This window comes from Pipistrellus hanaki (genome assembly GCF_964339955.1).
Source record: "Pipistrellus hanaki genome assembly, chromosome: 13".
NCBI classification, from domain to species: Eukaryota; Metazoa; Chordata; class Mammalia; order Chiroptera; family Vespertilionidae; genus Pipistrellus; species Pipistrellus hanaki.
In genome coordinates this window covers 21,471,272-21,488,482 of record NC_140515.1, presented here as the reverse complement: position 1 = coordinate 21,488,482, position 17,211 = coordinate 21,471,272, and the positions used below count along the sequence as shown (strand labels likewise).

At 45.3% G+C, this 17,211-nt stretch overlaps 1 protein-coding gene across 4 annotated transcripts in view; it reads left to right on the top strand.

The window, feature by feature from the left end:
* Positions 1-17,211, top strand: part of CACNA2D3 (calcium voltage-gated channel auxiliary subunit alpha2delta 3) — a 781,459-nt gene that overhangs the window by 678,486 nt on the left and 85,762 nt on the right. For all 4 annotated transcript variants that reach the window (XR_014796705.1, XR_014796706.1, XR_014796707.1 and 1 more), the window contains 3 exons: positions 5,765-5,826; positions 6,792-6,836; positions 14,910-14,972. Coding sequence is in view for 1 of the 4 variants with exons in the window: in XM_084903113.1 (XP_084759239.1) it covers positions 5,765-5,826; positions 6,792-6,836; positions 14,910-14,972 (170 nt within the window). In the remaining 3 variants the exon portion in view is untranslated. The remainder of the gene's footprint in view (positions 1-5,764; positions 5,827-6,791; positions 6,837-14,909; positions 14,973-17,211) is intronic.

The following is a 17,211-nucleotide window of genomic DNA, read 5'->3' as shown; positions in this document are numbered from 1 at the left end:
ACTATTTTACAAACCGGATTTGTGCTCCTAGGGGTATGTTGCAACTGGGGACTAAGCCCACAGAAAATTATTTCTAAATGAATACAATATGAAAAAGTTATTTTATTTCTAATTTTGCATGTAGCATTGTTCTTTGGTGAGTCTCGGATTACACTCGAATGCATGTCTATTAACCTGATATGAGATGCATGCATGATTTCATCTTGAATACATTTGAATATAATAGCACTGGAAATGTAATTTGTATTCTCAAATTTTCTAAGGCAAAATAAATAAATCTTGGGGGTGGTAGCCACATTGAGCATATTGCATTGATTTCTTTGGGTTTCTCTCAAGCTAATTACTAACTTCCCCTTGCAAATCCAGGTCTTCTCACATGGGCAGGTCTATCTGACCTACATCCTCAGACTTAAGTCATCCTCCTTTTTCCCACCTTCAGGGAGTGGGTAGCATGCAGACGTTACCTTCCATCCTTGGGAAGCGCTAGGCCCTCTCTCTCATTCCTGTTGTTATCATGGCTCACTGTCTGAGACGACTCTTGGTGCAAAGCAAATGTTCTAGATCTGTGTGGTCCAGGGCAGTAGCTACTTAGCCCCCTGTGGCTACTGAGCACTTAAAATGTCACTCCTGCAACCCAGGAACTAAATTATTCATGTTATTTCCTCTTCATCTAAGTAGCCACACGCAGCCAGTGGCTACTAATTTGGGCCGCACAGGACCAGAGCATGTGATTGAGGCCATCTGTCTGTCCCAGTTCCAGTGCAGTGATCAGTACATTCTGCAAATGGAATGGCCTCTCTGCTTTGGTGCTTGGGTGATGCTCTGTGCTCCTCCCCATCAGCTCTGAGAGCTTTAGTGCGACCCTCTCCTCAGTGATCGGACTGCCCTCCCCAAGCTCCCACTCCTGCTGCTGCATCCCTTGTGTCTTCATCTCATGCCCTCACCTCCCAGCACATACTGGGCTTCTGGTCAACCTGGGAGGAAGGAGAAGGAGATCCAAAGTCGGTGGAAAGGAAGTTGGAGAAAGATGAAGTCTGGGAGTTAGATACCTCATGGGGGGCCTGTAGTCTGGACTGCAGAGATGAAAATCTTAGAGTATTGCCGTGAGTCACAGGAACAGGTACCCAAATTACCAGAGGAAACCTTGGTGCTCCAGTGCCTGAGTATTTCACTTGCAAGGCTCTGGGGTTTGGGGGAGGGCAGCTCTCCTAACACTGATCCTGCTGTTTCGCTGGGTTCCAAAGACCATCGCTGGGTTTCGGTGTCACTGTCCTAAGAGAATCACCCGAATGTATTGGCACATGGGGATCGATCTCCAGGGTGTATCCTGCTCCTGGGAGGTGAGTGAGGTACTCACTCAGGCACTGTTGTGGGAATGGGGCTTTGCCGCTGCCCTCCTGAGGAGGGTCCCCCGTAGGGAGCCTGGAGGGTCCCAAGGAGAGGGAAGTGGGGCACGCCACTGACTCCAGGGAAATATGGTGATGATTTGTGGACCGTCTAAGCATTTCAGACCCAGGGATAGTGTTTTTATTTTCTGCTTTCTCTTTGGGACTTGGGTTTCACGAAGGCATTTTCTGTCTTTGTTTTCTTTATTCAATTAGCGAGATTGACTTGGACCAGAATGTACTGTTATGGCTTGAAATGTTGTTGAAAGAACGAAATGGACGGGCATGACGAATACCTCAGGTTCCATTTGGAGTGGGGAGGAGGAAGAGAGTGGGACTTGTTGGAATCATCATGAATGTTTGCCCAATAAAAAAAAAAAAAAATTAAAAAAAAAATGAGACAAGAAAACACCTTGGGGGGAAGCAGTGAAAGGAAGATACCTGTCTGTTTCTTGAAGCTCATCTATATTTTTTTGGAATAGAGCCCTGGATGTTTGTTTGGGAAGGGGTATTTTTATTTTGGCTGCTTTGGTGGGTGTTTTTCTATTGTTGTTGGTTTTTACTTTACATTGTTTTCATGCTGAGGTAATTAACCAAATGCCCAAGTGGCTGTGGCTGCCGAAAACTCATCGCATCCTCCTGTTCCCCCGCCATCTGGGCCGTGTCTCAATGCATCCTTCCCAGGCTTCCCGCGTGGACTTTCTGAAACGGAGTCTGAGGTTCTGCCACTTCTCCGGGTAAAGGGCCCGAGTGGCTCTCAGACCCCACCGCAGCAGGCAGCACCCTTTTCTGTAAAGGGCCACAGAGCAAGGGTGTTAGGCATTGTGGCCATTGGGTCTCTGCCTTGTCGCAGACAGCAGGACCCGGTGAGAGTGGCTGGGTTCCCATAGAAGTCCAATTGCAGAAAGAGGCTGAGGGGGCCCTGGAGCTGACCCCTGGCCTCCAGGATCCCTTCAGATGCCTTGGCCTGGCATTCTAGACCTCTTGCCATTTGACCTCAGTCTGCACAACCACGACCTCACACCCCCTCTATTCTTTAAAACCTCAGAAGATATCAGGTCTTTTAAAAGGTTTCACCCTTTTGCCTGTGCTGCTTCTGCACATGAATTACTATCTTTTCTCTGTTCTTACATTTCATGTGGGTTGGATCTCAGTGCATTTCCTTACAGAAAGCTCTCACCCACTGCCCAAGGTCAGGCCCCCCCCCTCCCCCCCCATCCTCCACAGGCTCTGTCTAGGCCTCTGATGTCTCCTTCCCCATGTGGCTACTCCCCGGGAGATGCTGAGGGAGCGTGTGCTCTCGTTTCCCTAGTACCCTGCCTGGACTTTGGCTTGGAGAGGCCCCTGAACAAATGGTCATGAAGTTGACCTACCAATGGGCTGGTGAGTCTCAGAACCACAGGGAAGTAGAGTGACATGTAGGTGAGAATGTGCAAACCCAGCCAGGTGGTGGGAAGCCAGGGTCATTGTGGCTGAGGGGGTATGAGGATCAGGGAGCGAAAACAGAGCCAGGTTAGAACCTAGAGGACCGATTGCACCAGGACCGTCTGGGAGCCCGCTGGCATCCACCTCACGGCCCAGACAAGAGAGTTCAGGGGCAAGGGAAGTCGTGTCTAGTTTAGGGCATCGGGACCAGGGAGAGGATGCAGCCTGCTGGAGTGAGATCAGAGAAAGCAGCCCGCATGATTAATGGGACGGAGGGACTGACTCATGAGGAAAGATTAAAGCGCTCCTCGGAGCTGGGGTACAGACTGGAAGGGGCAGATGATAGCAGGCTGCAAGTATGAGATGGATAAACACCCAGGAGGGAGCAACTGGCTTCACTGGGGAGGTGAAACCAGGGCTCCATCCCAGGAGGAGGAACTTGTGGCCGTGGAGGAACTCAGATGTGGGGTAGGCGGGGGGCAGTGGGGGTGCTGGAGCTCGAAGCACCATGGGGTGACTGCTTTAGAGAACCCTCTGCTCTCATCCTGCAGGGTCTCAGGTCTGCCTTGGTGCTGCCCTTAGCCCTGGGAGGCGGCCTCAGAAGTGCCCGCCTGCCAGGCTGGGAGGACTGACTGGAGAGGGTGCAGGAGGGCGGTGCCTCTGGGACAGACGGAGAGAGAGACAGACCCATGTCCCTCCCTCTTCTTAGAGACAAGTGAGTGGACGCCAGGGCAGTGTGGAGGCCCTTTGCTCCAAAGCCAGGATGCTTTTGGCCTCCCAGTTTTGGGTTGAACCCCAGATACTCATTCCAAACCCCCTCCTGAGAGCACAGGGCCGCCCTCCCCTCTGCCTGCAGCAGGCCCAGCCTGCACCCTGGCCCACAGCTTCCTCAGAGGGCTCCTCCCAACAGGGATGGGCGTGGCAGACAGTTTGGTAGGCAAGATTTACTTGAAAGAGCATTCAACAGCCCCCTGCCTCCAGCATCAGCTGCCCTGGGGTATTCTCTGGCATTTTCTCCAGGACTGGGCAAAGCAGCTGGTGTCATCTGACATCACCATAGGCCAGTGGTCGGCAAACTCATTAGTCAACAGAGCAGCAAACCGTGGCTCGCAAGTCGCATATGACTCTCGAGCTTCAGTTTGCCAACAACTGCCTTAGGCTGTTGACAGCCAACACACCAAGGCCTGTAGAGAGGTGTGCTGGACTCCGGGTGACATTCGGATCACTTGGGGTGCTTTTCTTAAACTACCTGCAGGGTCTCAGGCCTGCCTTGGTGCCCTCCAAGCCTAGCAGATGGATACTTCTAAGGCCGTCTCCCAGGGCCAAGGTCAGCGCCAAGGCAGGCCGGAGACCCTGCAGGATCTCAGGGAGCTTCTGGTCTAGAGGGCAGATGCCACAGGGCAAAGCAGGATGGAGCCGGAGTCTGAAATGGCTCCTCTCAGAGACTTTTCACTCTGCATACTGCAGCCGTGCGTGGCTGTGATCCTAGGGTTCACCTCTCACTCACAGCCCTGACATTCTGGGTGCAAAGACAGGACGAGTCTCTCCCAGCCGTCTCTCTCAGGGCTTCCTTCAAGGATGTCTTTAGAAAACAGCAATGCTGTCGAGACCAGTTTGACTCAATGGATAGAGCATCGGCTTGGGGACTGAAGGGTCCCAGGTTTGATTCCAGTCAAAGGCATGTACCTTGGTTGCGGGCACATCCCCAGTAGGGGGTGTGCAAGAGGCAGCTGATGGATGACTCTCTCTCATCGATGTTTCTAACTCTCTATCTCTCTCCCTCTCTGTACAAAATCAATTTTAAAAAAAGTAGATTAGAAAACAGCAATGCACTTGATAGTTGTAAGGGTAACAGCCCAAGGCCTCCATGAATCTTCCAGTCCCCACAGCCAACAAAGCCCAGAATACCCAAGTGGGGAATCCCACAAGTTTTAGGAGGATGGTGTGAACTCTTTTTTTTTTTTTTTTTGTAGTTGTGTAATTCTTTAGATAGATATTATTACTTAGGTTGAGGTTACTTCATATATGTAAGTAAAAGAGAAAAAAAAGCATGGAAAGATAACAATACTGGTATTATTTAGACATGGCAGAATGGTTGGTGCGGGGAGAGGCTGGGATTGTTTGCAATGGACTGAAGTTTGCAAAACTGCCCTGGAATAAATGGTGTCCCACAGGGATTCCAGGATTCCCAGCTGAGTCTCATTTTTTCTTTTCAAACTCCTTTGATGCTTTCTCACCACCCCAAGAGACTTTTTGCCCTGACCTGAGCACTCTCTGGAATGGTGCAGTTGGTACTTGGTCTTCGCTTCATGGAGAGAAATAATGTGAGCTTGTTTCTTTCCTAGTTCCGAGGTTCTACCCAATTCCACTTTCCAAACTTTCACATCACTTCTGCCCTTTCTGTTCCTCTCGCGAGGCCTGGCAGTCCCTGCTGCTGGAGGGAGCTTTGCACAGACCACCAGATTGTGTGACTCCCTCGGAGTTCCTGGGGGAGATCATTAAGATGTGAAGGAGACTCACTTCCGGAGACCAGCCTTACAACAAAGGCTTTTAAGCTTCACATCTCACTAACACACGGATAGTACACATTTTAGAAATGCCAGTTTCTAAAATGGGAACTCTTGGAGAAACAGTGATCTTCTGAATACCATTTCACCCAGTTCTGTATTTAGCCTGTGTTGGGGAAGAGGTAACCAAGAAATGATGAATTTTAGAAATACTCAAGTCACCTGCCCCATGCTCAGTTTGCTCTGTAGCAGGAATTCTGTGAGTGCAGGTCCCCTTGGGAACTCCTTACATGCCATCGCTGTGCACATCACATAAATGTAGTCTGTGCTCGGTTTTATCCAGTGTGCTTTATCCGCTTCCTCCCTCACAGATCACCCTCAGTGATAGCGTTGCAGAGTTGTGGACAGGGATCTCTAATGCCCTGTTTTCTTTCTAATTGCTCCCAGCTGTCGGCATTCAGATGAAACTCGAATTTTTCCAGAGGAAGTTCTGGACCGCCAGCAGACAGGTGAGTTACGGTCGGCATGGAAGCCTCAGGGGCGCTGCTATGATACAGGTGCTCACACGCGGGTCCCTGGAGCCACGCGGTGCCAGGTTTCCGATGAATGTTTGCAAAATGAACCGCCAGCTGCTCAGATTACTGTTCATTTCACTGCAGACCAAAGGCTGCCCGCATGTCAGACACTGGGAAGCGGGGACTTAGCTCCTACAGATTGATTAATAATCATGAGAGCAGGAGAGTGGCCTTCCAGATGATCCATGTTTTCTTTTACTGTCGGGGACTTTGGTGAATTGTCAGTGTCAGTGTCTCCTTCTAATCTTATCACACCTGGCTGTTTACCTGTGAACTCCTTACTGCACTTTGGAAGGACTCTGCATAGCTGGGTTTGGCGAGGCACCATCTACCCTCTTGGGTCAGAGGGCTCCTCTGTCTTGGAGAATCTAGGGGTGTTCTCTCCTGGGCCTAACCTCAGTGGTATTTGTCCAGTCACCTGGCAGAAATGGCAACACATAAGTGGCCTCCGTGCTAAATGTTGGATGACAGATCCTTTCTTAAATGAAGACACTTTAGAAAACTATAGGCTAAGAACACAGATGGGCGTTTGTAAAGAAGTCCCTGGTGATTCATTCATTTAAAGATAAATAATTACATAATTATATTTCTTGTTACTCAAAGATGTTTGAATTCTTAAGATGATATCCATGTTAAATAACAACATAGATTAAAATGAAAAAAAAAAAGCCACTCTCTTCTCCCCCCTATTATCTTTTATATTACCACTTGGAGTTGGTATGTTGATATTGATTCAAGAGAGGGCAGATAAGCCTCAGTGTGGGGAATTCTGTTTAGATAGAATTTGGAGTTTGTATAATAGGCAAGGACTTTGGTGGTCTGTCCTTGAGTAGCGAAGTGGTCATAACGGACCTGGGATGTCACAGTAACACATCTCCCCTTGCTTTCCCCTCCCGCAGTGCGCCTCTCTGGATGGCAAATGCTCCATCAGCTGTGATGACGAGGTAAGAAGGCCTCCGGGAGGTGATGGAGGGTCCCTTCTCACAGAGGAAGTGCTGCTCAAACAGCCTGACTGAGGGACTGATCTGAGCCAGTCTCCAAAACACCCAGGGATGCTTGCTTTGTTCCTTTTTCTTCTTTCTTCCCCCAATCAGATAATTTATGAGAGCCAGAGAAATGTGCTTTAAATGTCTCATGGCAGCACTATTGGAATTCTGGCATTTTATAGGAAAAACTACAAATTACTGCCATTTGAAACTCACGTTACAATTCTCAAACCGTTTCCCCTGTGTGCCATCTCTTTTTATCTTCCTAACAACCCAGTGAAAGGGGTAGGAATGGTTATCCTGTTTTGCAGAGGGAGAAACTGAGGAGCAGAGAAATTAAATGATGTGCTTAATTTCATGTACTAAATGAGGTGAAAACCTAGGAAGTGAAAATTCAAAGTTTTTACTCTAGCATAGTGCTTCCCTCCTACAGCTCTCCTCCCACCTCTCTCCCTCTCTCTCTCTCTCTCTCTCTCTCTCTCTCTCTCTCTCTCTCAGGAATTTAAATCCCACGCATGAGCAATAGAAGAAAAAAGTGTACCACTGCCATAAGTCTGTCTGTCATACTTATGTTTTTACAGCATTCAACCCCACACACCCTCTGCCTTGTGCTTTAGAGCAAGCAGATGTGTAGTGGCCTCTCCCTTTGGCTCTGGTAGCCTTTGTCTCCTGTGTTAGCTAAACATTAGTCAATACATAAACGGGGACTTATAAATAATCATATATTTATATTCCTGCCGGTTACCACAAGGATTAAAGAAATCCTAGCCAAACATAATTTCAAACAGAAAACATAGAAGTACATTTCAAAAAACGTAGGCAAAGGAAAAACAAGTAGAGAACTGTAGAAGGGAGGAAGTTAAAAAACACAATGCTCAGTCCCCAGAGATGTGGCTGCTAGTTTAAAAAAGAAAAAGAAAAAAAGGATCATAATTGTGTGAGTGAGTCAAAGAGTAAAAGCCAAACAATCAGCTTTTCAGAAGAAGCCCAACTTTTTCTATCAAACAAAAAAAAAGAATTTTCCCATAGCCAATAGCAAAGAGCTTCCTATAATGTTTTATGACCAATACCCTTTCGGTACGTTTGGGACTCCCAGTCATAGGATAGACATGTGGCCTCAAGCCTCTTCCCTTTTTGGGGACATTTAATGCCATGTTGGAGTTCTCAGCTCAAAATAAGACAGCTCAATAATAACATTAATTAAACTGTCAACTTGCTCAGTAGGTACAATTACTAATTTCAGTTTGCTGAGGACAGTCAGTTGGTTAGTTGGTTGACTGTATTGGATGGTTGTTTGGCCATAGTTGTTTGGTTGGTTGATTGATTCGTTAGCTTATTGGATGGGTCGCTGCTTGGTTGGTTGATTAGTTGATTACTAGTTGGTTGTTTTGATGGTAGATGGAGAGTTGGTTAAACAATTTTATTAATAAAAACCTAACAGTAATTTTCTTACAACCCACTTTGGCTATGTGCAAAACAAGTGGAAATAACAACTAGAATAGTCATCAAATCCACAATTAAAATAGCATATTTTTTTTATTTTTTAAATGCTTCTATTGATTTCAAAGAGTGGAAGGGAGAAGAAAAGAGAGAGAGAATCATCAATCAGCTGCCTCCTGAATGCCTCCCACTGGGGTATGAGCCTGTAACCAGGGCATGTGCCCTGACAGGAATCAAACAGTGACCTCCTGGTCCATGTGTCAATGCTCAACCAGTGAGCCACACTGGGCAGGTGAAATAGCATATTTTTTTTAAAAAGTGGAAATGGATTTCCACTTAGAAACATCCAAAATATATTTGTTGTCCAATGACTGATTCACAGGTGGCAGAGTGTGGCAGTTAAAGGCGCAGGCTATGGAGTTCGGATGGATTCAAACTGACTCTAACAGTAATAAGCCACAAGAACTTGGGCACATTTTTGAACCTCTATGCTGCAGTTTCCTCAGCTCTGCATTGGGGATAGAAATAGCTACCTCACAGAGTAGTGGTGAGGAGTGAATGAGATGATACATAAAAAATGTGTGACACAACTCCTGGCAAATTCTAAGCACTTTGTAAATGTGAACTATAAACCAAAAATGTCTACGATTTCCTTCTTGCCCTCAAGTAGCTATTCACCTGATTCTAAAACCTCAGTCAGCAGTGGCACATGCACTTTAGGCAACTGAACATTTCTCCTGGGCCCAAAAAACACAGGTAAGATGCCCTCCTCACATTCAAATGTCATTTAAAGTTTCACATAGCTTGAAAACTAAGCATTGCATTTTCTCTGATTTCTGAACTTGGTCTGATGCTCAAATGTCCTCATTCGGCTTTGAAACTAGCATCCATTTCCCATTGTGACTCTGATTTTTGGCTTCAGAAGACCAGTTGACTTAGTTTTAAGTGGAAAAGCCAGTGAGGCCCCTTCCCAACCTTTCTGATGACTCTTCCCATGTGTCTTCCTCCTTTCATAACTTTTGATTAAGCCTTCAAGACTGCATCCCTCTTCTCTCTCACCTGCCCTCAAGTGATCAGTTTCATAAAATCAGCTGCGGGGGCTCATTAAGTTCACATGCTTATGGCTTCTTCTCTGCATTGAAGATCTGGCTTAACCCCCTGGGCTTATAGCCGTGCTTTGCTTAGACCCACTCCCGCCCCTCTGACCCACTCTCGCCTCTCTGTCTCACCCCTCTGTGCACTCCATGGGCCTTCCCTGAGTGCCCTGAGCTGGTGGGTGGAGTCGGGATGACCAGATATCACCATGTCTTGTAGAAATACATCTTTGGTTGGTTCAGGCAATGCTTGAGCCATGTGCCTTGGAGGGACTGCCTCTGAGCCTGACTGGAGACTTTTAAGGAGCTCCATTCCACTGAGGGTGAATGTTAGCTTCAGAGAGAGCACAGGGGTGATATTCATATACTCACTCATTCCTTCAAGACATGTTTACTGAGCCTGCATATGTGCCTGCTACCTCTAACCCTTGGAGTCAGTGGTAAGCAGAATCAGAAATGGAACCTCATCCCATGGGAGCTCACTGGTTAGCAGGGAGACAGCATGTGTGGTTATCAACTGTTACAAGTGCTGGGAATTCAACTAATGTGGGTGGTCAGGGAAGACTTCTCTGAGGAGCAATATTTAAGTCACCTGAATATGAAGACAGAGATGACATCTCAAGGCATGAGAAGCCATTTACTTTCAGAGCTCACCACATGCAGGGTGCTGAGGGGCCAAAGGTTAGTGCGGTCTGTGGAAATAAGGTTGGCATTCAGACAGAAGAGAAGGAGGGCCATGCCCATTTGTGTGTTTTATTCATAGAAACCATTGTCTCCTCACTCCTCTCATTCTCTTCTCCCACTCCTTTCCACCATCTCCTGATAAAGGCACAGAGTTTTGCAAAGACATTGGAAAATGAGAAGTTTCTTTCCTAGTGAGGCATTTGCAGAAGGTGTGAGGGCAGCAAGAAGGTAGAAGATTTTATATTAAAAATCAGCTGCCACCTTCTCTTGTTCCAAAGGAATAGAGATGAATAGTCATGACTAGACTTTTAGACATTTCCTCTGGAATCTAAAAGACCTCCTTGATGTACGACAAGCTGGGGGAAAAGCTAAGTCAAGTAGCCAGGTGCCTACATCTCTGCACTCACCCACCCAGCCAGTGGAATAGCTATTGAGGACAAGGGCACCAGTAACTCCCGCCAGGCACTTCTGTTCAAAGTGACCCCTTTGCAATCAATTTTTTAAAAGACAGTATTTTGATAAGTGAACAAACAAAAAAGAAACAAACTCATGGGTACAGAGAACTGATTCATGGTTGCCAGATGAGAGGGGTGAAAGAATTGGGTGAAAGAAGTGAAGAGATGAAGAAGTACAAATTGGTAGTTACAGCATAGTCACAGGGATGTAAAGTACAGCATAGGGAATATAGTCAATAATGTTGTGATAACTATGCATGGTATGCATGGTGTCAGATGGGTACTAGACTTAACGGTACTAGACTTATTTATGAATTTATATAATTCATAAATTATATAAATGTCTAAGCACTATACTGTACACATGGAACAGAAATAATATTGTATGTCAACTGTAATTGAAAAACATTTTTAATTATTTTTAAAAGAAAGTATTTTGATATATAGTTGACCTATGAGGAAAAGATACCTCAAGTGATAGGAAGAAAGTTGTCAGTCTGTTCCACACTCAATTTATTAGGGGTCAGGTTGTGAGACCTGGACAAAAGGTAGTAAGAAATGTCACCTTAGGTGGCTGAAATGCAAAGATTCAGGCCCCATCCTCAGATGTAAGAGCCCAACCTTCTCCCTTCCCCTTTCCTTTTTTTCTCCCCTTCCCTCTCTTCCCTTCTCCTTCTCCCCTACCTCTCTCTCTTCACAAATTAAAACAACAGCCAGTATAATGCTGGCAAGCAATCATTACTCAGCCTGCACCAATCAAAGCAAACAGAAGTCAACCCCCTCACCACCCACCCCCAACAAAAGACAGAAAAAAAGCAACCAAGCTCAACCAACCAGCCTCCAAGGCATCTTGCTATGAACTATGGAGCAAATTCCCTTTCTAAGTGTATAGCATTAAGACACTTGATGGCACACAGTAGAGGTGATCATTTGCTGAATGCATGTGGGCACAAGTTCTTTGAGGGCTTCCTATGCACTCTGCTCTTCACAGGTGCTCAGCACTGGGCACTCCCATCCCACTTAATCTTCTCAGCAACCCCAGGAAATAGGTGTTGCTATCTCCATCTTTCAGATAAGAAAACTAATACTTAGTATTAACAGATTTTGCTCAAGGTTACACTGATACCAAATGTCAGAGTCTCTGATTCTCAAGCTAGTACTTGAGCCTCCGGGGGCTAATCCCACACAAGCTCAGTGCTGCTTCTCAGCCCAGGCCCCTTCCTCACCAGCTTTCCTCACTCTCTGTGATTTTACCCAGTGAACATGGCCTTGTTCCGGGCTTTATCCTCAGGTTCTGACTCATCTGCCTTTGTGCCCTGGAATCGGATTCCTCTGAGCAATACTGAGTCACCAAATAATTGAAGAAAGATGTCCTAAAAAAAAAAAAAAAAAAAGAACAAAAAACTTCTCTTTGCCTCTCTCCCTCTCTGTCTTTATCTTTGTATTTTCCAAACAACCTCACCTCTGGAGTAGGTGCTCACAATATCTGTCATTTAGAGCTAAATTTCTCCGATTTCAGCTTGGACAGGGAGATGGGCAGACACCTTCCAAGATACTTGGCTTAATTTTAGGGGGAAAGTAGCCTAGTGAGGGAAAGCTAAGAAAATGTCTCCTCTATTTCCTTTTGTTGGGGAGGGATATGGAAAAGTCTACTGACTATTATTTATTGTAAAGAGACATAGAGGAAGCAATTGGTCAGACTGGAATCTGGCTGATTTTGTACCAACTATTCCAAAACCCAGCATCCTGCTCCCCTGGTTCCAGTGAGCTTATTTCACTCCACCGCACTTCCCAATGACAATTATATCCAAATGGTTGTTGGCAGGGAGGTCTGTTCAGGAAGTCATGGTGGTGACTCAATTTACCTAACATGAAAGTGTTGCTTACGAAATGTAATAGCACCTGTCAGAGTCAGCGACCCAGGTCTGCATCAGTGACACAGCATCCTTACTTTTGACCTGTGATTTTCTGAGTGATTTGTAAATGGAAACATTGGCAGTATCTGTTTCTTGTTTAATAGTGTGGCCAAGTCTATTAATAATCGGTGTAACCTTGAAATACAAACTTACTCATAAACAGTATGGTTTCTTCTCTGCCATTGCTTCCTGTCATGGAAACCTAATTTAAGGAGGGTGGATATGAATTTAAAAATAATGTTGAATGGAAGTATGGTCCAAGAAGTGAGTGCCAATTGGTAGTCAATGTAGAGCTAATGTGATGCCCCAGCCCTTACCAAGGAGAGCCTGCCTGCTACGCTGGAGCCAAACGCGAGGTCTTGGGAGCCCGGGGAAGCTTAGGCACATTGTCCTCTGGAGCCAGCACTCCTCCTGTTCCTCTTCCCATCACCAACTAGTAGGATGTATACCAATTGGACCAAATTGGGTGGATCATCAAGTATATTTTTAAACTCTAGCCTATAATGGGCTCTTTTTCTTTCCTAGATTGTTCCTTCGCAAGTGGTAGGGATGTACAGAAAACCCCCCTCAGCTCTGTTTGGACAAAGTCCAAATCAGAAATCAAACAGTTAATATCCGTTTGTTTTCAGATATTAACTCAAAAAGTGTGTGTTGCCTGGCCGGTGTGGTTCAGTGGTTGAGCAACAACCCATGAACCAAGAAGTCACAAGTTTGATTCTAGGTCAGGGCATATGCCTGGGTTTCGGGTTCGATCCCTAACCTACCGTTGATCAGAAGCCTTCCCAATAACATAAACGATTGATGAACACACACACCCAGTGTGGTTCAGTTCAGTGGTTGAGTGTCGATCTCTGAACCAGGAGGTCGCGGTTTAGTCCCCAGTCAGGGCACATGCCCTGATTGCAAGCTCAATCCCCAGGATGGCATGTGTAGAAGGCAGCCAATCGATGATTCTATCTCATCACTGATGTTTCTATCTCTCTCTCCTCTCCCCTCCTCTCTGAAATGAATAAAAATATTTAAAAAAAGAAAATGCATTTATTTATTGAAAAAAACTTTGCTGCCTAAAAAACTTTTTACAGTGATAGAAATGTCCAAAAGTAGACTCATTAGCTATAGCTGGTATGAAACATTTGAAATGTGAGTAGTTCAACCGAGGAACTGGATTTTTCATTTTAATTCGTTAGCTTACCATTAGATTAAATCTGCATGTAGCTCATATTGGACAGCACAGCTCTATGAGGTGGCTTCCATAATGTTGTCTCCAAAAAAATAAAAGGACAAAGTTGGTCAAGCTTCCCAACAGGGCCAGAGTAATATCCATGCAGCTAAGAGCTTCTTCAAATAGCAGGAGTGTGACCAGGTTGCCCAAGCCATTCATCTGGCCCCTCTGAGTAACAGAGAGAAACCCCACTGCTCACCAGAGCCACCCACTCTTTCATAGAAGGTGCTCACAAGCTTCTCATTTTCTGCTAATTCCCCACATCATCAGGGATGAGTCTCTCTGAGCAGCTCGGTGCTGCACCTTTGTGTTCCTGATGGAAACCAACTCCATGGATAGGTAAACGTCCCTGAAAACACCAGCCCTGCGGTGGCCTGCAGCGAGGGGAACTCAGCTCAGGGTAAAGATATGTTACAAATTAAATGCTGCAGTTGGTATGTGAAGCTGCAATAAATAGAAACTGAGTTACATCAAGGATGGAATTAAACCTTAAGTTTAAACTCCACAGCACTGTAATTAAAACTTAGCCTGTAGCAAATCATTCACTTGAGATTAAAGTGGTATGGGGGAAGCAGAGGTTTGGGCTTACCTTGCTTTCCACAATTTATAAGTCTAAGCTACCAAAAGCTAACAGCCCTGCCCCCAATCCAGCTCCCAATTAAAAACACAGTTTGAAAACCTTTAGGAGGCCTGAGGGGCCCCTTTAAAAGAAGTCTGCCCCTTCCCCCACCCCTGCCCAAGTCTATGAACAAATTAAAAAATATTGCCTGGTCCCCTGATGGTCTTCTGAGCTGACACGGTGTTTTCATTAATACATCATTAGAGTAATGACATTGTGCTGGTGTTTTGCTTTCAAACCAGCCTGCACTTCAACCACTATGAGTACAGGCTCGGGGCCTCTGCACACTTTGTTCTTGGGAAGTATTATCCACATAAAGAAAAAAAGGAAGACAAGCTGTAATTCATTATTGTTTAATGCGTCTTCTTTTTCTCCTAATCTGGGATGTCCAGGCTTGCTTGGTGTTTAATTTTTGTTTTTGGGTTTTGCAAAGTAAACACCGGGGTTATATAAACCATGGCCTTAACTCCTAGAGTCAGCAGGCCTTTCCCACTCGCCCACCACAACCCAAAATGGGTTTCTCTCCCATTGCAAGTGCGTCCTTTTGTGCGAACGCAATCCAAGGACACAGAGTTGAAACTGTGGTATTTTTGTTTTCTAGACCGTGAACTGTTACCTCATAGACAATAATGGATTTATTCTGGTGTCTGAAGACTACACACAGGTGAGAAATTCCTATCAGCTGAGGGTAAGGAGCTCGGATGTGCTTGAGTCAGGGAATGCAAATTATGGTGTTAAAACTTTGAGACAATGATCTATATTTAAGAGGTAATAGCAGGAGATTATAAACCCTTATTTCCATCCCTCTAAGAATGTCACAGCCCACTTCTCAGCAGGCCCCAAAGAGTTTTTACCTCCCAGTGGGGGGTCTGGGGTGGGTGGGGGCGGTGCAGAGCCCAAGGTCTGCTCACTCACTCATAAAATGTTCAATTTATAGAACTCCATGCCTCAAGGGTAGAGGTGCCTTAAAAAGTTTGGGCAATTTTAAGGAGGTTTCCTCCTTTTGATATTTTATCTTCATATATATATATATAATTTATATATACACACAGACACCGATATATACATATATATTCCAACATAATTATTCTTTATAGCTTTCTTTTCTGGTTTTTGCTTTTTAAAAATCAGTAATCTGAGTTCAAGGATTAACTTGCACTCTCAACACTGAGGGACAAGGATCCAGAGATACCGTATTTTCAGGCGTATAAGACAACTTTTGAAACGAAAAAAAGTCAACCGAAAATCGGGGGCAAAAGACCAAAATTGCACAAAAATTACCTGCAGATCTTGACAGCAAAGTAAGTCTTTTCTTTGAAGTGGGAGGTAGTCTTATCCAGCGAATATAGGCCTAAACCTATGTTTTAACAGTAAAATTAGGGGGCCGTCTTATACGCCGGAAAATACGGGTAGACAAAGAATGTTCTTCCTTTGAGGGAACCATATGCAGTGCAGGGGCTGGAGGGAAAGAGATAGAAAAACAAAGAAACAAACAAGCTATGGGGCTGAGCACAGAAGTCTCCAGTGTATTCAGAAATCAAAATAAGAGTTAAAATTCATGGCATTAAAACTTTGTGCATTATTTTTTAATTTAATTTAATTTATTTTTTTGCAATTAGAAGCCAAATTGGCATATTATAAGAAGATACAATACAGACAGGGGTAGCAGTGCTGTGCAATGTACAGGTAAAGGTCCTGGTGAGACCTCTCTTCCTTAACTAGGTTTGAGAACTTGTGCACATCACCGAACTTGCCTGCACCTCCTGGTGGGCTCTGTGAAAGGAGGATGGTTGACTACATCTGGCTTCTTCTAACTCTAATATTGAGGATGCTGACATTTTATAATGAAGTCCCATTTAAATAATTTGAAATTCTTTAGTAGCCAACAATACAGTAGACCCATTATTGCTTAATAAATTAATTAATTGTCCTTAAGTGTGGCTTTGTAAGGTCAGAGCTTAATGCTAGTTAATATATAAATACAGGCCATAGATAGCGTGTAGAATTGTGCTTTCTTCTTTTTCCATCCATGAGATTGCTGTAGGATTTTTAAATGCACCTTTGATGGGTGAAAACTCATACTGTTGACACTCAAACTGCCCACACCCCATCTCCTCAGAGGCTGAACATCATTGGACATTGGCTAGTTAATGGCTATTAGATAAGAGGAGAAGAATAAGCCCACAAAATAAGGCCAGTCTCAGAGGGAGCTGGAAGTAATACACCCATTATGCTGGGAGGAGAAACAGTAAGATATTCAAGGTATAGTGATGCACAGAAACTAGACTTTTGGTGGTGAGCATGCTATAGTATCCTATCTAATAAAAGAATAATATACAAATTAACCATCGTTCTGCTACCCACAAGCCATGCCCACCAGCCAATCAGGAATAAGTATGCAAAATAACCCAATCAAGATGGCTACAGCCATGCAGCCAGCAGGAGGCTCCAGTTTCCCAGGCAATGGAAGAAGCAAAGCTTTCTGCACACCCTGGCAGGCCCAGGCCTCCACTGAAAGCTACAGAGTTTCAATTATAGAAGATAAATAAATCACAGATACCAGGGCCTCCACTTGGGTCGCCCGGGGGCATGGCCAGCCTGCAAACCACCATAGGCCCCTCACCCAGGCTGCCCCACACCCCAAGGGAATCCCTATCCTGATCCAGGCCACACTTCAGGGCAAACTAGCTGGCCCCCACTAGTGCACCAAGCCTCTATCCTATCTAATGAAAGAGTAATATGCAAAATGACCATCACTCAACCACACAAGATGGCTTCCCTCATGTGATCAAAGATGACTGCCCCAATGTGGACACAAGATGGCCGCCATAAGATGGCCAGCAGGGGAGGGCAGTTAGGAGGGACCAGGCCTGCAAGGGAGGACAGTTGTGGGCGATCAGGCC